The 24835-nt window shown below is 38.6% G+C and overlaps 1 protein-coding gene across 3 annotated transcripts in view; it reads right to left on the bottom strand.

The window, feature by feature from the left end:
• The window catches only part of trit1 (tRNA isopentenyltransferase 1), a 52240-nt gene that overhangs the window by 9766 nt on the left and 17639 nt on the right, over nucleotides 1-24835 (bottom strand). The window contains exons 2-8 of one of the 3 annotated variants that reach the window (XM_067410908.1): nucleotides 22968-23108; nucleotides 19565-19663; nucleotides 18492-18646; nucleotides 15214-15356; nucleotides 15016-15127; nucleotides 9895-10007; nucleotides 4477-4554 (exon numbers count right to left, since the gene is read on the bottom strand). In XM_067410908.1, the coding sequence (XP_067267009.1) occupies nucleotides 4477-4554; nucleotides 9895-10007; nucleotides 15016-15127; nucleotides 15214-15356; nucleotides 18492-18646; nucleotides 19565-19663; nucleotides 22968-23108 (841 nt within the window). The remainder of the gene's footprint in view (nucleotides 1-4476; nucleotides 4555-9894; nucleotides 10008-15015; nucleotides 15128-15213; nucleotides 15357-18491; nucleotides 18647-19564; nucleotides 19664-22967; nucleotides 23109-24835) is intronic. The other 2 variants (XM_067410905.1, XM_067410907.1) reach the window with 2 other exon arrangements.

Here is a 24835-nt window from a genome sequence, read left to right as displayed (position 1 = left end):
TCAAAAATTCAAATCTCAGTGAAATCTAAGTCAAGTAATCTTGCCAGACTTGAATGGTGGAAAAGACAAGAGAACAAGGGTTTCTAACCACAGAGATCTCAAATATCTGCCTCAATGAGGCGGCACCTCTGCAGCGCACCTCACGGCAGACAGCCGTGTGGCTGCCGCCTTTTGAGATGTGAAAAGACATTTCGCTCACCAACTGGCAGATCTTCTAGAGTCTCCAAAGACATGGGCATTATGAAATAAACTGAGCAATTACACCTGCTGCTGTTTGTGTGATAAAAGAGCCTAGGGCAAGAAAGGATGAAGGAGTGGATATGGATGTCAGCACAAGACACCTGTTGTAATGCTGGACAGCTGTAGGACTCTGTCAGTCATTTTTGGACATGCCAAACAGGAAGTGAGGGCAGAGGGATAAAGAGATTGAGTGACCGAGAGACAATCATCAGACATCCAGCTGTGGGTTGTAGCCATCAGGTCAACATCTCAACAGCTGTTTTCACTCCTCGCATATCTTATTCTCATTTACATTTGCTTATATATTACTTGGCCATCTTCAGCTGCAAAGTCTTCCACCATATGCCATCTCACAAGCTCATCAAAACACGTTCATGGACAAAGGTCCATATGCAAGCGGCTGGTATCCATATTCTTGCGGGAATGTATTTAGAGAGTGTGGGGTGTGTCCTGAGGTGTTCGCAGTGTAAGTGGACACTTTTCTATTTCGCACCTGTTGTGCATCCCGCTCAGGTTTCCCCTATCGTTGACAAAAGGCAAGAGAGTGTTACTTAGTGCTCACGTTGCCTCCATGAGCCGTTGACTGAACTGTTGTCACGGTTACCCCCCAAGCTGCTCAGCCCCATCTCTCTAGGGAAGCGGAAACGAAGCTCAGGTTCACCCTAATCCCGAATTCAGCTGTAACAATGTCAACAGTAGGGTTCAAACCAGCCCAGCTCAACAAGGTAGCATGCTGACTACTTGAGCTCGCTACTGGCTGCAAATTAATTTACTTATTAAGGATGGCACATCACAACAATGTCTCTTCCAAACAATTTTTGACTGCTCTGAAGGTGATGTTCCCTTCACAGCTGTCAGCTTGGGGCAACAAGATCAATATATCAATCTGGCTTATTCATATCAGCTCAGTTTATTTCAATTTACAAACAAAGCCACTGATTGAAAAAGGAAAGAGGAGATGTTGATCGCCCCATAGAGGCCAGGAGGACAATAAACCCAAGCTTGCCCTCAATGAACCCACAGTCCTTATCCCCAAGAGGCTGCACCATAAACTCCAACCTCCTGCCACCCATCTGAATTCCTATCAGTACTCTAATGCCTTCAGGATTAGACCGGTCAGCTGAGGGCCCCATGAGGCCATGGGATGCGTGGGGTGCAGAGGGATCAGTTAGGCCACTGACAGGCAGCCACAGAAGCTTAACCAGACCAAAAGCAGGTCAGAGTCCAGCAAAGGTTGGGAGAGAGGTGGGGATGGATGCAAGGGGTTTAGTGAGGACAAGACAACTTTGAGTTGTGATGACTTGAGACCCACTAGCCTGGTGAACCTGAAGTAAGGTAATAAGAGGTGACCCAAGAATTTAAATGTTTCTTAGAAAGATAAGTCCAAGACCATAATTTCAGGAGCATTTGGACTCCAATGAGCTGGTCTCTACTAGTCACAGAAAATATGGTCTTGGACTCGGACTTGAGTACTACAACATTGGCTTACAGAACTGTTGTAGAGAAAATATAGAGTTGCCTGCTACTTATCTAATTATTTTCTGACATAATTAAGATGACTAAATGCATTGGTATACTGCATGGATGGAGTAGAAACTCTGCAGGACTGATCACTAATCAAGGCACCAGGAATCTGGAAAAAGCAAAATGCTTCACAAGAACATGACCAAAAGGCTCCTCCTTGCTTAAGCTTAAAGGAGGACACAATAAAGGCAATAGAGGAAGACCACATTCACAGACGTCTCACCTAATGCTAGCTGCCCTCCTGTGTAGGGTCCAGTCGCATATGGCGGGACACAAAACTATTCTTAATGAGGGCTAGCCACTGTCTCTGCCTAATCTCATTATGGCTAACAGGATTGCTGGTAGCCTCTATAGGGATGGGGAGCAAGGGGTAATCCTGGCCAGGATCTTCAGAAACAGGGGTCAGAATATTGCCCATGTTATCTTGGGAAAAATGGTAGAGGTGGTGAAGGCCAAGGACTTCCAAGGTAAAGTGGAAATCAAAGGTAAATCCAAGACATTGGTTTGGTCAGTGTTGAGGTGCAAGCAGGAAGTAGAACAGTAATGAGGAGTGGAAGAAATTAAGATAATGCATGTGATAAGGGGGCAAAAACAACATGTACAATTAAAAAAAAAGCATGTCTAAATGAACATTGTCAACATATGTCATTCCAAACCCATATGACTTGTGGAAAACTGTTCCACAAATCATTCAAAATGGTATGAACGGTTTGTTTACAAATTGGACTGTTCAAATTCTTGAGTTTAATTCATGCATATTTGGAACAACATGTTGGGTGACAAAATTATTTCATTAATTATTATTTCTGTATGAATAATTCCTTTTAAGTTTGTACACCCAGGATATGATTGCACTATCTGTGTTTTTGTTTTTACATTTTTTGTCTATGCACATATGCATTAGACAGACCGCTGCATCACGTCTCACTGTTTTTTCAGTATCTCACTCCATAAGCATTAAGTTAAAATTTGTTCAACTTTAAAACACTTCATGAGACCCGTGTTCTGTTTTTGTCCCACTCCTTGCTATTCAGTACACAAGATACATGTCCTGTGTGAACGTCCCCTGTGCCACACATGCACACATTCCTTTTAACTTTATAGCTTTTATTATACGACCAACTAACATCATTTCACTTGTACACTCTCCATGGTTAAGAAGGGTCTTTTACCTCCTTTCTCTAAATAAACTTCACAACCTGATGTCATTCACCACACACATACACAGCTGTTTAGCCACTGAAGTACTTGCTGATTTTGCTGTTGTCTGTTAGAAGTAAAAGTACAAACTGTTCAGACTGACCGTGTCTTGAAACACCCAAGCTTTACGAGCATTTGATCTTTTATCAACCCAAGGCCAGTAAATACTGAACCCTGAGCCTTGGAATTTTGAGGCTGTCTGTAAGGGAGGGGTAGCCTTCAAACACATACACACAATTTCTCCATGACTGTTTGTGTGTTTAATGGTCTGTGTGAAGCTCATCTCGTTAAAACCAGCTGTGATTACCTGACCATTGGACCATACTGAAATAAAACGAAAAAAAAAAAAGAGACACACAGCTACAGTAACCTCTGGGGGCAACTAAAGCCAATATACAACAGACAAGCTACGAGTGAAGCCAATATTTAACATCCAGCAATGAATTCAGAATGGAGATGAGTGAACTGTACACTAATAGCGGATGCACTTCCCTAGAGAGTAAGTGTGATCCAAATTGAAGCCAGTGGATGCAATGCACTTTGAACTAACACAGCTGCAGTGTTACGTAGCATCTAACAGCAGAGACTGTACCTCACAGTCAATTAAACCCTCAAACACTAGGATGGAAAGGGGAGGACAACAAACTCATGTTAAAGGGTGGTGGAGCTTTCATGTCACTCCATGAATTTATTCCAAGGACAATATGGCTGGAATAACCTGAGGTTTGGCTCTTTATTACCCCTTTTCCACCAAGGCAGTTTGAGTGCTGGTTCGGAGCCAGAGCCTAGTTTCAAATCAGTTCTTTGTCTTTCGACACACAAAGCACCAGCTCCGAACCAGAAAAAGTGGTTCGTAAGTAGCACCAAAACATTGCTGGGCTAGAAGTAAGAACTGCTTGCGTCAGGAGCTGGGGGCGGGGTTACCGTGACCAACATGAAACTTGTGACCGCCATTTTTGAAATAGCAGCTAATCGAGCTAATAGCAGCTCGATCATAATCTCCGTCTATATACAAATTACGGTGAGCCGTGTTTGGATGCCGATGTAGGTTCGCAACGCCATGAGCATCAACAGTAGTGAAACATTCGTGGTTGTCGATATAAGGCTTGTTCGAGATGCATCGGAGCAGCGCGGACCGATTCTGCAGGTGCCACGGGAGCGTTTGTAGAGCATACATTTGATGTCATGTGCCGATCGCTTTGCGAGAAGCCGATGCATCTCAAACGAGCCTGGTGTATTTGTGTTTGGCGCTGCGGCGCTAGCTTTGCTGTGAAATATGAGACGTACACAGTGACGCAAGACCTGGCTCTGTGGTGGCTCTCTAGCCTGTGGAAAGGCAAACTAGTTCTTATAAGGCTTGTCAGTTGAACCAACTCTGAACTGGCACTAGCACTAGCTCTGAACTAGCTCCTGGTTCGTGCTGGTGGAAAGGGGGTATATGTGAACAAGCTGGCTTTTGAATGTGACCACTGCACAACACCAAGGAAAGAGTGTGTGTTCAGTGAGACTTACTCTTGAGGAATCGGTTGCGTACCCATTTGTTCTGTTTTCGGGCATAGCGGCGAGTCGCCTGCTTGAGAGACTCAACCCCTGTGAGAGAGGTAAAAAACAAGATCAATATATGATGGCCACACCAAGTACTGTGTGAAATGTTTGTGGGAGACAACATGTTAAAAAAAAAATTAAAAAGTCACAGGCAATGGGTTTACGACACAATTTTAAGTGCTTAATAGCAAAATCTAGAGTACAAAGAAGAGGAAGAGGCAGTTCCATTAAAAGCCTCAACCTCCGGCCCTCTCAATCCACTTCCTTTTCAGTATATCCTCTTACCACTGGTGCCACAGCATACTGGGTTGTCTGTGTACTAAGGCTACACAATTTAGCCAAATTTATGATTCTTTCGACAAATACTGGCATTTGAAATGTTATATTTAAAGGGATGGTTCACCCAAAAATTCTGTGATAATTTACTAACCTTCATGTTGTTTCAAACTATTAAGAAAAAAAAAAACAAAAAACACTTTCATGAAGACTTGCTAGGTGGTCCAGATAATCCTCAATTCTTTATTTTGACAGTCATCTGAGCTTGTGCAATTTTTATTGTGCTCCTCATTCCAAATTAAATAACCTCCGTCTACAAAATTCTGGTGTCATCATGTTACGTTAAATTTTACAGTAACCTGTGCCACCAAAACATCTGAAAATATTGCATCATGAGACCCTTGTGTGCTTGAAGTATGTGCAGATGACAACAGAACAGAGCACCTTGCCTTCAGTTTGAAGCACACAGAATATGAACATGACTATACAGGGGATTTCAGTTCCAAGGGTTCCAGGTCTCTATATTTCCTTTCCAGCGGAGGTCCAGACAATAATTTTTTGGAACAGTTATACATTTTCATTGGGGCAGACATGGTGCTTTGTAAAAGAAAAAATCCTAGATACTCAAAATAGTCAAAGATGAGAATCTTGGGCCCCAAGCATAGGCGTAATTTGTGGGTGGGACATGTTACCACCATTTTTTGCCAGGGTCGACATTGTCCCCACCACTTTTTGAGACATCTTGCGGTATGTATAATACAAATCAAGTTTCAGAGAGTACAGCAGAGTATTAATTAGCAGAGTATTTATTTCATTGGTTTGTATTAAATAAGAGGCAATCTGGTGCTGGATTGTTTATTATTTTAAATCATGCTGAGCGTTTGTTGCCGCTGTCATCAGTGGAGTTGGCTAGTGCACATACAAGCAGTTCAATCTATCGCTAACCATCTATTCGTTGCGTTGAAATCAAAAAAACAAAATGCACATACAATCACTGATGAGCATCTTTGGTTTTAATGAGAAAAAAAAAAAAAAGACTATATGAGGGTGGATTAGAACCCAGAACACACTTAACAGAAGTTCTTTAGAGCTTACAAACAATAAAACATCTATGTATTTATTCACCAACGTGAAGAATCTCAGGACTAACAACTTATTTTATTATAGTGGATGTAAGGATGAAATTATCACATTAAACAGGAGTTTAAAATGGTTGATTTCTGGAAATCGTAATGTTATTTACACACACACACACACACCTGTCCCACCCACTTTTTAAAACAAAGTTACGCCAATGGAGCCGAGAGCCAAAGCAGCGATGTCTAAGAATTAAAAAAATATATATTTACCAAAAATAGTAAGTATTTCTCCCAACTGGATATATATTTATATTTAGATTTATATTTATAACCACTGCTATACAATAGTATTCAAAAGTTTAGGGTAAGTTCTGAATTTTTTTTTAAATAACTTTTTTTAATCGTCTATGAGTAAAGCATTTATTTGAATTACAAATATTTTGTAAAATTATAAACGTCTGTCACTTATCAATTTAATGCATCTCAGTGAATAAAAGTATTGAACACTAGTGTATATTTCAATTAAAGGTACAATATGTAAAATTTTTGCAGTAAAATATCCAAAAACCACTAGGCTAGTGTTATATATTTTGTCCAGCTGATTACAAACAGTATCTCTAATGTTTTCAACTACTTGTAAATCATGAGAAAATTCCCATTTTAAACAGTGACACGGGGCAGTGCAGTCGCCTGTCAATGACGTCAGTTACCTTTGTTACCGCCTTTACTGACGTAGAAACCACATGACAACAGTGCCGTGGACAAATGTGGAAGTAGTGTCTAGCGTCCAGCAAACCACAAGCTTGCTTCAAGCAGTTCCTTATTTACTTCTTGCACGTTTTATGGTGGATTGTGTTACTTATTTATGGAACATAATTACTGTTTACCATCTGCCGCTGGTTCTGTCGACAAGGACAGCTCCCGTAAACTCATGACCGGAAAAGCGGAAGCGGCGCCGGCGGCTGTGTCATAATAAAAGTCCCGCTGCTCGTGAGGCGTGTGTTGATCAATCGCTCCAGCTCCTCGTTCAGCTCCTGCAACACTCGGTCCTGCTCTGCTTCATACTACAGTAACGTTAATAATCGCATCCACGAACATGAGTTTTTCCAGACTCCAATCCCTATTCTTTTGCACCGTCCATTGAGATGGAGACCACATGTCCCTAGTTTCCGCTCTAAAACTTGGCGTCATTAAACTACGTCTTTGTTTTGAATAGGCTTCTATCGACCTCTAGCGGAAAAAAAAAATCACAAATTGTACCTTTAAACTGCATATTTTTGTTCTTTAATAATCCAGTCATTAAAAAGGTGCAATATGTAGGATTTCTATCCACTAGAGGTCGCTAGAGGCCTATTCAAAACAAAGGCGTAGCTTGATGACGGCAAATTTGAGCGCAGAATCTTGGGACATGTGGTCTTCACTTCACAGCTGGTGCAAAAGAATAGGCATAGGGCTCGGGAAGAAATCATGGATGCGATTATTAATGTTATGGTAGTATAAAGCAGAGCAGGACCGAGTGTTGTGGGAGCTGAACGAGGCCACTGGAGCGATTGCGCTACACATGCCTCACGAGCAGCAGAACTTTTATTATGCCACAGTAACCGGCGCCGCATCTGCTTTTCCGGTCATGAATATGATGTAACACAGCTCTGTTTATCATATTACATACATTTGAGAGTGTTGAAAATGATGTTATAACATTACTCAGTGTTTCACAGCAGCTGCTGAGCGAACGCACAGTTGCACGCTGCAGCAAGATAGATCAATTTTAGAATATCATATTAAATGCTGGATGGCTTGTGTTGATAAATTGCATGCAATTAATTTTAAAACGTATTGTATGATGGAGAAAATTCTGTATTGCTGTTACTAAAAATAAAGCTGCATCTGATTATGCTATGTTAGCTACTTGACAAAATAGTGTTTTTCTCTGAGGCATGGTAAAGTATAGAGACAGAGCGCATTTATGTTAATCTGAAAGCCACGCCCACCGGGGGGGGGGGGGGAGTGGGGGGACAATCCAACCGTCTCCATTGAGTTTGTATTGCGTGAGGCTGCCTCCTTGTCTTTTCTGACTTATTACAAAAAACAGAACAATGTCTAAAAGCTGCTGTGTGACAAGGTGTACAGCTAACAAACTTAAAAAACCCAGAAATAAGTTTTTATAAGCTGTCGACCCCCAAAAACGAATGTTTAAGGACATAAAAGTGGATACAGGCAGTGAGACAGAGAGCAACGGGTCATATTACTATAAGAAATGCATTGGAGGGGAACGTAATCATTGTACATTGTTCTGTTTTTTGTAATAAGTCAGAAAAGACAAAGAGGCAGCCTCATGCAATACAAAGTCAATGGAGACGGTTGGATTGTTTTCCCCCCCGATGGGCGTGGTCTTCAGATTATGACGCGTGTCGCTCTGTCTCTATAGTACTCGCAAAAAAAAAAAAAATAATAATAATTTTAAACAATAAGACTAAATGTGTTGAGCTATATAACAACAATTAGTTTTCTTACAATAAACGTAACCAAACAGTTGTTCCTTTCCCTATTAAAACATGTAATATATTAAAGCATCTTTGGTGTTTCCATTGTTTTTACAAAATAACGCAGGTATGACGCAATTGACATGCAACTCCTCACACGTCCCGGATCCTTGCTTAAAATTGCAATTTTCTCACGATTTACAAATAGTTGGAAACATTTGGGATATTTTAAGTACTCAAGGGAACAAAATTTATAACACTGGTCTAGTGGTTTTTGGATATTTTACAGCAAAAATCTTACATATTGTGCCTTTAAGTCCGACATCTGACATCACTCACCATTTCTGAGAACAAATGACCTATCAGAGCTGTATTACTACCAGGAAAAAATTGTGATTTTAACCTTTATCACCATATGGACATCTCATTTAGCCATACAGTGATTCATCTCAAATCTAAATCGTTAAAATATTGATGTCCGGGACACAGTAAACCAGTATTATCATCTTCATGCCCAACTGAAAAGTCACTAATGTTTAGCACTAAAAACAAGTGAGACACTCATAAGCTCTCAGTAGACGAGTGGCGTTATGAGTGCTGCAACTTTCATGCTTAGCGCACCAGTAATTGATTTTGACACCAACTCAACTGACTGTCAGAGGGAGAGAGAGCGAGCAATGATGATGTCTCCCTCTCTACAGCCCCTCAGCAGCTGATGACAGACAGAGCGTTCACTCTTAAACGCTGAATGTTTCCAAGATCTGATCAAAAACCAACACCACTGCTGAAAATTATAAGACAAAAACCTGTTTTCTTAATAACAGTGCTATCAATCGATCACCAGTTTTTAACTGAATTAGTTATGCAGGTTAATGAAATGAATTACATATCCGTATTTGATGAGAAATGTTCCCAAATGAAGATAATGCAAAGACTTTGTTACAGATGAATAAATCATTTAATAGACGACATTACATAAAGTGGCCTTCAAAGTCAATATGTCATTGTCTAGTCCACAGCCGTACAATTTGTATTGTCTGAAGTAGACTTCCCGTCTGCACTATTTTTAAATTGTTGGTTTGTGTACACGTGTCAGACATGTTAGCATATTAATTAATCATTACCATGATAAAAAGTAATTAATCACAAGCAATTAATCATAAACGTGTACAATACACTTGTCTGAAGGTGGTAGTGATATTTTTGTATTACAATGAAAATGTATTTTAATCACTATTGGGCAAAGTGTTTTTGCTTCAAATGTGCTGAGTTTGTTCAAGGACTAGTTTGTTTGACTGTTACAAGAAAAAACTGCATGGAAAAGCATGAGAATGCTTTCAGAATGAGTGTCTGAGATTGTTTGTGCTCTCTTTTGTGTGTAGTCAGGAACGGTTTCATAACTGTTCTCACACAGAAAAATTTCAAGAACATCAACAATCTCGCTCTATGTTCCTTCCCAAGGTCTAAACTGACAGCTGTTTAGTTTAAAAACAAATGAATGAAGACATTCAAGCTCAAACAAAATGGCAGGGTGAATGAATCTTTACCTTTAATTTTCAGTTTATCACGTTCTTCCTGACTGATGTCCTCCCTTGCTGTCAGGTACTCGTGAAACTCTTTAAAGCCTATAGACTGGAATATGCCATGCTGATAGTCCTGACTGAAAACACAGAAGAGAATAACTAGATTCCTTATGTACACCAAATTATTATACATGCACAAAAACTGAACAACAATACTAGATTTTTGCTTAAGTAAACATGAGTTGTCTTTGCCCATGAAAAACAGCACCACAATGCTAGAATGTTCTGGGTTGTTGTCAGGGGATTGCTATGCAGTTGCAAGAGTTATTGACTGGTTGAAGCCAAAAGTTACACTTTGATGACTATTATTTTGTCAAGTTAAATTTTATTTCCTGTATTTTGTTAGGGCTGCAAAATTGTATTAGTCAAAATGGCGAAGTCACCAACAGCGATGCCAAGTTTGCGGTTTTCCCGCAGAATTGGGCTACTTTTACGCTGTTGCCGTGGGTTGTTTATTAGTCTGTAGGTTGAACTGTAAAGGGTCTACTTTTATTTTGTGTAAACTCAAAACAACAACTAAATATTGTGCTTTTGTAAAATACAGAAAATAAACAGGGCGCACTTTCTGCCATCTCGGTCTCTGAACTGGAGTGCGTCACAAAAATTAACCGAAACTCAGCGTATAGGCTACTAGCCTCACAGACATAAGAAATGTATCTATAGGAAGTTTGAAATGCCTACTTTTAAAACAAATACTTTCTGATTTTGTAATTTGTATGAAAGATGCATTTCTTTCTGTACTGCTGAGATGACAAGTCAGCATTGTCAACTTCATCTTTGCAGCCGACACGGACTCTACTAAATGACTCCTTGCTATTTTTTTCTGACACATTCATAATCATTACTTTTGCCGGTACTTTGCGCCAAGCTTTATGTGTGCGCGCTTGAGCCTGAACTAAATAGTCTATATTTTACGCCAATATATATTAAAAGTTTCATTATATACATTAAAGGTTCATTATGGTTTTAGTATTCCCCCCAATATACATTTAATTAAATTAATATAAACATGCAATTAGTCGACTAATGGCCAAGATGAACGACTACTACTTGACAAGAAACTACTATATATTTATTTATTTATTCATATTAGGGGTTTAACGGCACGCATATTCGTACCGAACGGTTCACAAGGCAAATTCCAAATGGAATTGATCATCGCTATGCCCTATGTGATCCTACGTATGTGAGCAGGGCACGTTTGTGCCATATATAGCCGTTTAGAATGCACTTTGGTGTTGCGTAATTTCCTCTTTATCTTCAGGGGGATGTTCCCCTGACAACGCAGCACAGTGTCCGTCAGCAGATGTCGCCGTTTTAACGGCATAATTTTTTTTCTTTTTTTAGCCTAACTGTTGCAAAAAAAAAAAAAAAAACATACATTTTATATTTTAAAGTTTTTTTTAAAAAATATGCTATATATTATATATAAAAAGTAATATATATATAAAACTTTTAAAAATATAAATTGTATAATTATTTATGCCGGTGCCGCGGTGTTACGGGAACATCCCAGCTGAAGTCAATGAAGTCAATGCAGTCAATCGACTGATTACTGACATTCTGCAAAATATTGTGTTCAGCAGAAAAAATTTATTTTATACAGGTTTGGAACAACTTGAGGGTGAGTAAATGATGACAGAATTCTCACTTTTGGGTGAATCTTTACCGCAACTGTAAAGTGATGTCACCGACTAATCAACAATGACATTTGTTGATCATTTTATCATCAAGGTTATTGATTAGCTGTTACTGAATTTAAAGAACAGTGTTATAAATATAAGGCCTTTCAGGCAAACTCAAGGGTGAAATCATATCAAATGTTTAATGGGACCCAAATTTAGATGGAAAAGCGGTCACTGGGTGCATCAGGACCCCAGCCCCTGGGGTAAAAATGAGTTGTCATACAGCTCAGAAAACAGAGAGAGAGATCAGCCGGTCACAGGGACACAGACAGTGCAGACGGGGCGAGGGGGAGGGGGTCTATTGACAGAACAGAGCGAGATAGGAATGGAAAGGAGAGACAGGCAGAGTCTGACCTTGCTGCCTAGTGACTGCTCCCTGTGTAAGGTGAGAGGGCTGGCGGAAGGGTGGCAGATGCAGACAAAAAGAGGAGGAAAAGGGGGAGGAAGAGAGTAGAATGACGCAAGGAAAGAGGAGAAAAGCGCTTGGGTGGCAAGTTTGCCGGTGAAGACGTCTGAGAGGGGAGGTGGGGTGTGATCGGCTGGACAGAGCTCTCGGCGGTCGGCCATCAATCAGCAGAGGCCACACCCAGAGCGGCCCAACTCCAGACACTGCTGTGTCATCAACATCCACACACACAGACACACCGCAGTGCAGTCCGTCCACCAATATCCCTGCACAACAAAGCATGTGACAGCACTAACAATCAATAATTAATCACCTTATCAAACAAATATTGTAAGTGTATCCATAAATAAAGGCTAAAGCACATCATGGGCTTCGCTCAGGTTCTGATTGCCGCAAGATTGGAAGATTGCAGTGTGATCTTGCTGTGCAATATATATAAAACCTGATTGCCAAATTCACTGACAAGCACTGCACCACTGCGCGATGCTTGTCTTTGCAAAACTCACCGCTATAAAGCCAGGGTGTCAATGGGGGTTGCCGGGACAATTCCATGTGGTTGCTAGGGTGTTAAGAGTGGCCATATATTTTAGGGTTTTATGAATGGTTGCCAGGTCATTTCTATGCAACTGTTAGGGTGTTATGAGTGGTTGCCAGGATGTTTTGATGTGGTTTCAAGGGTGTTTCCTTGTGGTTGCTAAGGTCTTATAAGTGGCTACCGGGCCATATCTATGTGAGGGTGTTATGAGTGTTTGCCAGGTCGTTTCTATGTGGGTGCTATGGTGTTATGAGTGGTTGGCCTGGCCATATTTTCAGTATGTGAAGGTGTTATGAGTTGCCACAAAATTTCTGTGATTGCTACAGTATTATGAATGGTCGTCACAGTGTTTTGGGTGGTTGCCTGGGCATCTTAATGTGGTTGCTAGGGTGTTCCCATGTGATTTCTAGGGTGTTGTGAGTGGATGACAGAGGGTTTTTCTATGTGGTTGCTATGGTGTTATGAGTGGTTGCCAGAACGTTTCTAAGTAATTGTTGAGTGGTTGCCTGGGCAATTCTACGTGTTTCTAGGGTTTTTTTAGTGGTTGCCTGGGAGTTTCTATGTGACCAGCCCAGAGAGCCCTCTCCAAATTTCTGTGATATTCTGGCCCGTTCACACCAAGAATGTTAACTATAAAGATAACAGTCATGTCGGTTTAAATGCTCAAGCTCTTTAAAGTCTGATGGGTTCTGATTGGCTGTCATTGTTTTTATCATTCATCAGCTGGAAAAAAATAAATATAAATAAAAAATAAACAATATCGTTTGTGTCATCATTGCAGTTGTGGTGTGGACTCTGCTAATCTTTTATATTTAGAATGATTTTTAGGACTTTATTTTTATCTTTATTTTTGTTACTTTTATTGTTATTGTCCTTGGTGTGAACAGGCCTATAGATTTGGCTTGGGTATATCTTTTAATGAAAATCCATAGTATCTGTTTTATTGCCCAACAGGCTAAAAAAGCAAGTGTAATATTTTAGAAATATAATAACACACTTATCCTCAAGCTACACAATTTGAGGTGTCACTGATATCTGTACCTCAAACAGTGTGGGATAAGTTATGTCCTGAAGTTTAATACCAAGGGTCATTCAAATCCCTATCCTAAGCATGAGCGATAATAATATCAATGCTTGCCTTTGAGAAGCATACCATATGTTCGCATGACCTTGGTTGTCCTTGAGAAAGTAAATGGCATGTTTTACATTTTAATGTCATATTTAAATACAGATGCATGTTGAGATATTAATAGTCTTCATAAAAAATGGCAGATGGAGCAATAATAACTGACATGATCCATGATATCATGATATTTTTAGTGGTATTTGTAAATTGTCTTTCTAAATGTTTCGTAAGCATGTTGCTAATGTACTCTTAAATGTGGTTAAAGTTACCATCGTTTCTTACTGTATTCACGGACACAAGACTGACGTTATTTTCATTTTTAAACACTTGCAGTCTGTATAATTCATAAACACATCTTCATTCTATATAAATCACTCAACAGTGTGTAATGTTAGCTTTAGCCACGGAGCACTATCAAACTCATTCAGAATCAAATGTAAACATCCAAATAAATACCATACTTGCGCGATTAGACATGTTGCATGACGAACACTTTGTAAAGATCCATTTTGAGGGTTATATTAGCTGTGTGAACTTGGTTTATGCTGTTTAAGGCAAACGCAAGCTCCGTGGGCGGGAAGCGCGAGCATTTAAAGGGGCCGCAGCCTAAATCGGCTCATATTTAATAATGCCCCAAAATAGGCAGCTAAAAAAATTAATAAAAAAAAATCTATGGGGTATTTTGAGCTGAAACGTCACAGACACATACAGGGGACACCTTAGACTTATATTACATCTTTTAAAAAGACGTTCTACGGCACCTTCAAGGCAAAAACTCACTTTAGACAGGAACAGCGGATAAGCCTGCAACAACTTGTTAACTTAAAAAGTTCTGATGTGCAAAACAGGTTCAGCCTGTGAAACTTAGCTTTCTTGTATTTTTCTGACAGTTGGAGAAAAAGACAGCTGTGTAGCTATTGTGTCAGGCAACTTGAGTGAGATAAATTACACATGGTTCATTCAGAGGTAATACAAGGATTATGAATACAAAACAAAACATATCTGACCTAGTTCCATATACCAAAAATAGGACCTCAAAAAAAATCAGGTGCACAATAGATTGGTGGCTGACATTACTCAACAAATAAAATGATTATAGATACTGAAAAATACAGCCAACAACAAATTACGACAAACCATTATAATTTATGGTACATTTGCTTGCGTCATTGTTTTGTTCTGTGAAGCGAACGTAAGCTTTAATCAGACAACAGGATATTCAGGTTAGCTCGTTTCAGTGTGTTGTCAGCAAATTAGTGGTGTTCAGTTTCATAAATGATTATGAATTATCTTATGAATTTATTTAAAAATGTTCTTTCACAATGAAATCTACCTGCTCTCTTTGATCTTCTTCTCATTGAAGCGCAGGTGAAAATCTCTGAGCTCATCAATCAGCCCAAGCGACAACATCTGATCCACACGCTTGTCCAACCTCTCGTCCAGAGCTTCAGGAGAAGATGAATGAGGAAATAAAAATAAATAGATACTGAAGACATGTTTACAGTGACAATCTACAATGACTGGTGCTTACCATTCATTTTGTAGTGCAGCCAGAAGATGCAAGGGTCCTGGAACCGCAAGGGACCCCCAAGACAATCTCCTCCATCCTGCCCTCGCTGCTCCTCCAAAAGCCGACTGTGCGGAATTCCAGTGTCCATATACACCTGCAGACTCCTGTCAACCAATCAATTGACCATATACTTATAGTCAAAATACCATATGACTTCAGATAAAATAATGTATTTCTCAAATACATTTTACACATAAGCTTTCAACTGAACATATTATTTGGAAAGAACATGCCACATGCCAAACAAGAACATGATGAACAACAAACCAACACACAACCAAAGACGAATAATGAAGTTTATGTCTGGTCAAGCAGAAGAGAAGTTTCATGGGACTTCGTCAAGCTTGTCATTTCTTCAGAAGAAGCTGATATCAGAAGTAGACATTAGCACTCTAAACTGTGGGAGAGAAGCTCTTCCACCGCAGTAATGCTGTAGACACAGTGGCACACAGGCTGGCATCAATTAAACAAGCACGTAGTGCTCAGAAGAGGTGCTAATCGGCCCCTTGATACCAATCAAACACCAATTGAAGCATGTGAAAACATGTGTGTAACACGCTTGAAAGCCACAGCCATCAACAGTTCTCCCACACAGGTGGAAAAAATAGATGCAGCCCAACAAATGCCAAAATTTACCACAAGAAAATATGATAAGGTTTCTATTCAAGTCTGCTCATTTTAAGAGAATGTTTGAGGGGAAAAAAACTACAAAACAAGGCTAAGAAAAAAAAATTAATTGAAACAGGAAGGTGCAGTAAATAAAGTGATATGGACAAAGATCTGGGCTGGTTTCTGAGAAGGATGTAGGTTCAAACCCCAGGAACTTAGCTTGATAGTTTGAATTGCAACACCTCAGAATGGGTACCAATTAAGAAAATGGGTTTATTTGTGCACAAAGAGCTGGAATCAAGACTAGATGTTCATGACCCAGACCCCCCTAATCTTGAAAATGGATGTAAACAAACAGCTTGCGCTCTTCATCTGCAGCTATATTTGTGTGGAAAATAACTAAAAAAAGAGGAAAAACGCGCAGGATATGTGTGAGGTCCTGGCTGGAGAGGCAACATGGATTTGTTCTCTACAGAGAGAATTTGAGGTGAGTAAACTTGCCAGAGTTCAACCAGTTTTTCTTCCATACCGGTTGTCCAATGTGTTTTTATGTTTCAAACATTTTTTGACGCCATTTCGCCGCTTGTTTACAATCCTGACACAGTCTCCAAGGAAACAGAGACGTCATCGGTCGCAAATATTATGCTGCCTTCACGTGCTCTCAGTGCTATTGTAAAGATGACTTTCCTTGAAAAAAAATTAACGAAACTTGGAATGCGATTTGCTCATAATCACTACTTCAGAAGTGGGAATTATCAAATTTGAGAAGAATCTTTGTGAGGAAGAATGGCAATGACTGTTTCTAAAATTCTAAGACTAGAATCTTTAGACACAGCACACTGCACGATTTTAAGCACCAATTGTAAACAGACTGAACGCAACTGGCTCTGACTCGGGCCGATTGGACATGATCAGTCGTAAGTATCAAATTACATTCATAATCGGCCTTACAATCGTTAAATGTGTGCCCGGCTTAAGTAGCCATTCAGAGCCATAGAATTCTTGCAAGTAGTTTCCGATTATACCAATCTGTGGATGAGGTAAAAAAAAAAAAAATTTAAAAAAATCAGGTAACACTTTATTATAAGTACACAAATAAAGTATTTACAAATCCTTTGGAAACTATTAATTTATAATTAATTCATAGATTATATATTTTAGTCTCTACATTGTTAATATATTAATAGGCTAAATACAAACAGTGAGTTCTTCATTCTTTGTCACTGTAACCAAATAATTTTTAATAATTAGCTCATATGTTAGATAATGTTTTTTATGCTTTAACAACTTATTAACCGTCAATAGTTCTTACTTTAGATTAGCTCACGGAAAATGGGAAAATGTCATCAAGTGCTTTAAACCAAAATTTATTAGACATTAATTGCATTAGTATTAAGTTTTTCTTTACAAAAAAAAAAAAAAAAAATTACCCCCAAAAGTTAATTTAAAGGCAGTGTGTGAAATGAGACATTACAAAAGTACAAAGTAAAAGAAGCTTTAGAAAGAAATATTATATTTGATTCAATTTATCAAACTTTTAGGCTAAAACAGCCATGAGGCCATGTGGGAGAGTAAATGATGACAGAATTTATTTATAAGTGAACTATACCTTTAATGGGTTTTTTATTTATATGGAATATTTTTTATGAGAGCTGTTGAAGTAGAGTGTTGTTTTCATGCCATCATTTTATACCAGACTGCTTCACAAATGAGGGTCAATTTAACACTGGATTTGTACAAAAGATTAACATGACGGAACATAGTCAACGAGTTGAATCAACTCCACAGCAACTACATAAATTTACCCACTAACCATTCAGAATTGTCCAGTTGCATTCTTAAAGTTATAACTTCTTCCTGAGTCTCTCAATTAGTGTCCGACTCCAGTTTGAACAATCTACAGCTGAACACAGTTAGATTCTCCAGCTTTGTTGTTGTTGAGCAACCGAAGCGTGAGCTGTTAAAGCTCCACCCTTTTTTGGAAAGTGGGCCGGGAGCAGCAGCTTATTTGCATTTAAAGGGACACACAAAAACAGTGTGATTTTGCTCACACCCAAATAGGGGCAAATTAGACAAGCTATAATAAATGATCTGTGGGGTATTTTGAGCTGAAACTTTACACACACACATTCTGGGGGCACCTGAGACTTATTACATCTTGCGAAAAGGAGCATAATAGGTCCCCTTTAATGTATTTGTAAACATTTTAAGAAACACTGAATGTGAATGCAATAAATGTCCAATAAAGGTTGGTTTAAAGCACTTAATGACATTTTCCCATTGTCCGTGACCTAATCTAAAGTAAGAACTATTCACCCCTAATAACCAATTAACAATTCCTTCACTACACGCTAATTAAACAAATAATTGTTAATTACAGTGACAATGAATGAAGAACTCACTATTTATATATAGCCTATTAATATATTAATGTAGAGACTACAATATATAAACTACGAGTAAACTATAAACTAACAGTTTGTTAATGATTTGTAAGTACTTTATAACTGCATACTTATAAATTGTTACAAAAAATGTTTACTCTATGGAAAACACTGTAGGCTTTTCTCTGACTGTGTGCAAAGTAATGAAGCTGTCTCAATGTTTTGTGCTATCACTTAAGTAATTACCTTGCAATCTTGCGTGCGTCATGAGGGTGTAATACGGCGGCCATGTCAGGATCCACCTCCTTCAGTCGTCTGTGAAGTTCAGGACCACCCAGTTTCTCAAGCTCCACCTTTGATTCAGGAGCCCCAGCCTTTTCTGATTCCGTGTCACTCCCCTGCTGTAGGACAGACAGAGGAGGACTCGTTTAGATCATCTCTGCCAATAGATGCACAGAAAGACTTAACAGTGTCTAAAAACACGAGCGGCGTGACAATGCATCAAAACACAATCAAACTCATAATCAGACATTCTGTCTACACTAGAAGTGCACGACACATGTGACAAATCCCTGACTTGACTTTTGATTGATTTTAATGGACTCTTTTCTCATTTCCAGGGTTTTCAAAAACAGAAGACATCATCGTTGGGTAAACTTCTACAGTGGTAAATTGAAACTAAACAAATAGAATTTGTGTTTCCATCTGCTCCAATAGCAAAAGAGAAAATCCACATTAGTATGTACATGACTTTCACAAAGAGGAAAAAATTATTGAAAAATTGATTATGGTGGTCAGAAGAGAGAAAGATTTGCTGTCACTCCAGAGTTTGTCACACAGAGTTTTCACAAAGTATAGTGTTATAAATGCACATTAAAACTTTATTACAACATTAATAACTGTGGAAATGTGTCACAGACTTTAAAAAGGGTCCATAGTTTGATGTTAGCATGTTGTTAACAGTATGATACTCCAATAAACAGCACTCTAAAATAATCCTTTTTTTATGCTTAACTATTTAATCAATATCATAATGCATTCTGATTGTCTTCTCTCTTTGCAAAATATGAGGTATCTTTGACAGCATATAATTTAGATGTCATCCAATCAACAACCAGTGGATAGAACCAAGTCCCCATCCCACATCTTTTCTTTTTCGATAATCTGTTTCATTAGAATATACGTCACAGTACTGAAGAAAAGATCTGTCTCTACTTTTGTTACATAGCAACTTTAAAATGCTGCCCACGTAGGCAGATCACTAGGTTTTGGAACAGAGAAATTCTTTATAATCAGAAAGCATTAAAATTCACATTTACCCCAGTGTCGATGAGCACATTCCATAAAATGGATTCAATGTAGTAGTTTGTGCCTCCAACAATGATGGGCAGCTTTTTCCGACGATGCATGTCCTCGATGTATCATATTAAGGAAGCCAAACTCCCAAACAAGGAATGAATTTTTCAAATAAACATCTTTTGATGCCACAGTTACAAACAATACATAAATTATGCACAATGATCATACATGTGCAACAACATTGGGTTAGATTGCAGAGTACACCACTGCTATAGTGCTCGGATGAAAAGCAATATCAAATTCTCAGATCTATAGCTGCTCTAACAATAATTCATGCAATGTCCAGGCCTGGTGCTGTGAGAGGGCAGTCGGTTCAACATGACTGCTGGATTCTGCAAAAGATGGTAATAAATGCATCAGAAGCTCCATGGAGCAATTTGATAACTGCTTCAATACAAGAAGGGGCATCAGCACTCCCCCTCACACGAAATGGACGAACACACGCACGGACACACTTCCAGGTCACATGCATTAAAATCAAAGCAGTCTGGCCGCACGCTGTCCACCCCATATGCATCACTCTGATCCCTGGGGAGGGAGGGAGAGAAAACGAAGGAATGGAGGAGGAAAGAGAAGGGAGCGAGAGAAAGACATGAGGGGTGGGGTGCGAGACGGCGAGAAAGAATAGTTAAGCATCTCTGGATGGTTATGACAGAAGATTCTGACAAAAATAACTATTTCTGTTGACATCTTAATTAAGGCTGCACAATAATGGGAAAAAAACAGATATTGTGATATATTGTTTTTTCTGTGATATATTGCGATATTAAAATAAATAAATAAAAATACATGATTTTTCACCAAATAACTTGAATTGCTATATTTGGAAAAAATCCATCATTCTAGATTTGAGTGGGGTGATTTTGTTGGGGAGTGCATATAAATATAACATTTAAAATAAAAAAAAAAAGCTAAAAAAATTACTTTTTTAATGACAAAAACCTTTAGGGCTGAATTATTCATGACAATCTTCCCCATAATAAAAAAAAAAATGTTTTTTGAAGTTTTAAATTTGAGTACATTTTACAATAAAATGCTATTTCAGTTTTTCTACTTCAAAATTCCATGTTTAAATTAATGTGTTACTTGCCATTTCTTTATAATTATTTGTGAAATTGTTTAAAAGTAAATCCTACAATTTTTTTTACTGTTAACACGATTTTTTTAACTCTTTTCACAGACCACATTCCCACAGTTTTTGACCAATATGACTATAAAATATTATTATAATATAAAAATTACATATTAAACAAAGTAAGAAATATAATGTAATAACACTATTGTAGTGTAAAAAAAAAAAAAATACATTTTATTTTACTTTTAAATTTCAATACTAATATTTACATCTTAATTTGTCATTTTCAAACAGCAACACATCAAGCTTTTATTTTGACAGGTTGCCGGGCAAATAAAAATATATGCTATACCGAATTCAGCGTGAATCTCGGCCCCATGTCCATTTACACGCATACAGCTCATGATATCAGGTGTGTAAATGCGTCGCTGAAACCGGTAGCACACTGAAACGCACAGTGATTTGACAAATCGCACTAAGCTATAATTTATTTCGATGGATCGTGCAGCAGTAATCCTAAACGTGATTATTACTTTTTTTATTAGATAAATTTTTACAGTAGTTATCTCTGCTCTGAGAAGACTGAGAAGCTCTCCACCTGCCACTCCTCATTTCTTGTGCGTGAGCGTCTGAGGTGTCTGCAGCAGCGTTCCTCCAGACACTGAGAGCCGCCCCACCTCCTCACAGCATCTCCCTCAGCTATTAATATCCTCCTCATCTCTCAGCAAACATCTGCAGCAGGCGGGCGGGGAAAACGAGGACAGTGACGCGTCTCTGGTACACGCATTTCCAGTTATGCCCTTGCATTTACTGAAAGACCATGCTGAGGGAGTACAACCCAGCGCCCACTCATAAAATGCCAGAGCCATTCGTGTGGCATACTGGGAAATGCCACATTCCTCAAAAGATGAGAAATTAAAAGATGGGGATTTGCATTCAAACAAGGAGCAGTCTCACAAAAGCAGTGTCAATGATGTCAGGGAGGCGATGACATTTTAAAAGAACAATTACTCAGAATGATCATTAAGAAGTTTGCAGATGATATCTTAAAAGGCAGAGTAATGGCCCATTAATTTCATCTGCAGACAAAATAAAAAGCATTTATATTTAGAAGGGCCTGTCAACTAAACTTGTCAACCAAATGAATCTCTGCAACCATTAATTACAGGGCGTATGGATGGGACAAAACGCCCAACTAGTCACCCAATCAATTCGTTACAGGGTTACAGACTATGAATCAATTGGTTCCTCAAATTACAGGATAACCAAAAATTGACTCGCTGTTCAGTAAGGGAGTTGATTGTAAACTCAGTAACCGCTCTGAATGCTTCACAATGTATGATTCAAAGTCACAAAAGACCTGTTCACACCAAGAAAAATTACTATAATAATTTATAGCGTAGAGCTGCATGATTCGAGGTGAAATGAGAATCACAATTTTTTGGTTTGGTAACGATTCTCCCACAATTCTGAATGTACAACTAAACAAAATAACTAATGTAATTTACTAGAGGTTCTGAAAAAATATTAATAGCTGGACTCTAATTGCTGGAAAAATGTTTAATTCATTTGAATGTATTATTTAAAAAATGGTTTTGAATGAATTCAATGACTCATTAATAAATACTTGTTTCATTACTGGATGAATCAGTGTTTTTGAATGAATCTTTTGAATGAATGATTCAATGACAAATACCTTTTTTAACAGTCACTTGTCATTATTTGAAGCGCCAAGTTAGTTTCAAAAGGTGGGTTGTTCTATTTTGATCACTACATTATTGACACAGACATTAGCGTTTATATCCTAACATTAAACTTTTATCTCAGTACTTTTGTTATAATTTGAATATTTGTAACAAAAATAACTACCATGTGACTGTTTAAAACTGCTCACTCTGGCTCAGCGTGGCAGTACGAACACATATTTGAATATTTTGGTATGATTTTGTCAAAGATTTAATAGACACAGGCGAATCGTTGTCATTAATAAAATAAGATTGTTTGGTTGTTTGAATCGAGATCTTTTTATGATTAATCGTGCAGCTCTAATATAGCATCCACACCAACATGTACAAGCTCAATTATGATTGGCTGTCAATGTTTTTGTAGTAAACAAACTTTATAGTTATAAGTAGAGTTGTCAAAGTTACCCACTTCAGTACCAAGTCGTTACTGAAATTTTAAAAATGTGACACTTTGAGCTCTGTTGAGTGAATTCTTAAACACCTCTGATTGGCTACTGTGTTCTGGAACTTATTGTGAAGGGTTGGACATATTAGAAAGGATATGAGAGACAGAGCCTTGTTCCTGAAGTCCACCACTGTGTATCCACTAACCAATGGATCCACAAAGCTGATCATGTGATGGCGACACTGGGCTTGCTCCTCCTCGGTAACCTTATTGGTGATGATGTCCAGCCCTTTGTAAACCTGCAGAGAGAAACCAACCAGATCAATTAAGCAGCAAGATTAATCCAGGTCATAGAAGATAGAAATCTTGGAGAAGAGTAGCAATGCTTCACATGCTTCATAGACCACATTACTGTTTTCGCTTGGTTCATCATGACATGATCTCTACATGAATCCTTAAAGAGGCCCATTTAAAAAAATTGGGTCCAGTGAGACAGAGGTAAAACAGGTCACGGGCACTTCCTTACCCTGTCCTACATAGATATTGTCATGATTCTTCATGACAAAAAGGGACTGTAAATGGTTTTTTTTTTTTTTTTTTTAACATGTGAAGAGGTGGGACTGATAAGAAATTTAACCATTTTGGTTCTCCTCCCAGTGCTTATATTGGAGGATTACTTTCAGTTTATTTGACAATCATGCAATATTTTTGCATGCAATCTGTCTACAGGATTTAAACATCAAGGCATACGTGCACAGCCAAGGCTAAATTCAGTCCAGTTTACCGTAACTCCTCTGTCCTTGCGTGCCGAATTCAGCAAGTTAGGAAGAAATGCTACTGAATTATTGAGATCTTTTCCCCTGTGTTCTCCACAGGACATCCCTGCAAGCTAAATCTTGGTGAGGTGAAGGGGGGGGAACAGTATTTGAGGTGAGACAGGAATTCAGCCCATTCTCTCCAATGCAGAATGGTAAACACTAATAAAAGCAGTGTGATTAAAACTTGCAGAAAGCCTTAATCGCAGCAGAACTTGGCGTGGTACTTCCATTCTGCTTTTTACTGTGCAAGTAAAACCGCCTGTTTTTCAGAGACAGCCCTCTTGAACGCAGTATTTCGACTTTACTGGCCTCTAACTCTAAGAACATTTGGAATCAATAACAGCTGTTTTTCAATCTTGAAATAAAAACAAAACGCAAAGCTGGGTCACTAAGCTTGTTAACATAGACTAACATAGCCGAGAGTTTACAAACAGCCACATTAACTTTCATAAATGTGGTGTTTGAGTACAGAACACAACACTTTTTTCACTTTAACACTGCCGCCAAAAAACAATCTGGTAAAATTAAAGTTCACCAGGTCAGGACAAGCTGCAAAATTCATGTTGATATGTAAACATTGGCGGTCATTTGTTAACGTGCCTTGTTAATGTCCATTAACGACCTGGATGGACAGTCCCGTGCTCTGTTCTGAAACAATGTAAGCAGCATTTTAGGACCACTAGATACCCTACTAGATAGCCTACAGCACTGAACAAAGAGAATATTGAGATTTTAGATCCTCATCTTCATGTACTCAACTGACAGTGTTGCATTATCAGGGATCAATACATGAAAGCGCATGAACAGAGACCAGCATGCTGAGAGCTCCACAGCCCACTAGTGAGGGCATATCAGGTCAGGTGACAAACTAACAAATGAGGGTGGTGGCACAATTTCTACAATGGTGGAACCAGCACCTGATGTGCTGAATTGTGCTACTATTATAACATTGTAGGGCTGCCCTCAACTAAAGATTTTTCTGGTCGACTAGTAGTCGTTCATTTCAAGCATTAGTCGACTAATTGCCTTTTTTATTAATAAACCGTATAAATCATAATAAAGAGCCTTTAATGCCTACATACCCTAACCTGCATTCAAGTCCACGCATAAATCTTGCCACAACGCACCGGCAGAAGTAATGATTAATATGAATGCATCGGGGGAAAACAGCAAGGAGATTGCTTTAACATTTTAATAATTAATTGATA

Source organism: Chanodichthys erythropterus, chromosome 15, assembly GCF_024489055.1.
Source record: "Chanodichthys erythropterus isolate Z2021 chromosome 15, ASM2448905v1, whole genome shotgun sequence".
Classification (NCBI taxonomy): domain Eukaryota; kingdom Metazoa; phylum Chordata; class Actinopteri; order Cypriniformes; family Xenocyprididae; genus Chanodichthys; species Chanodichthys erythropterus.
Note: the sequence above shows the minus strand (reverse complement) of the source record. Positions and strands in the feature narration are given on the sequence as shown.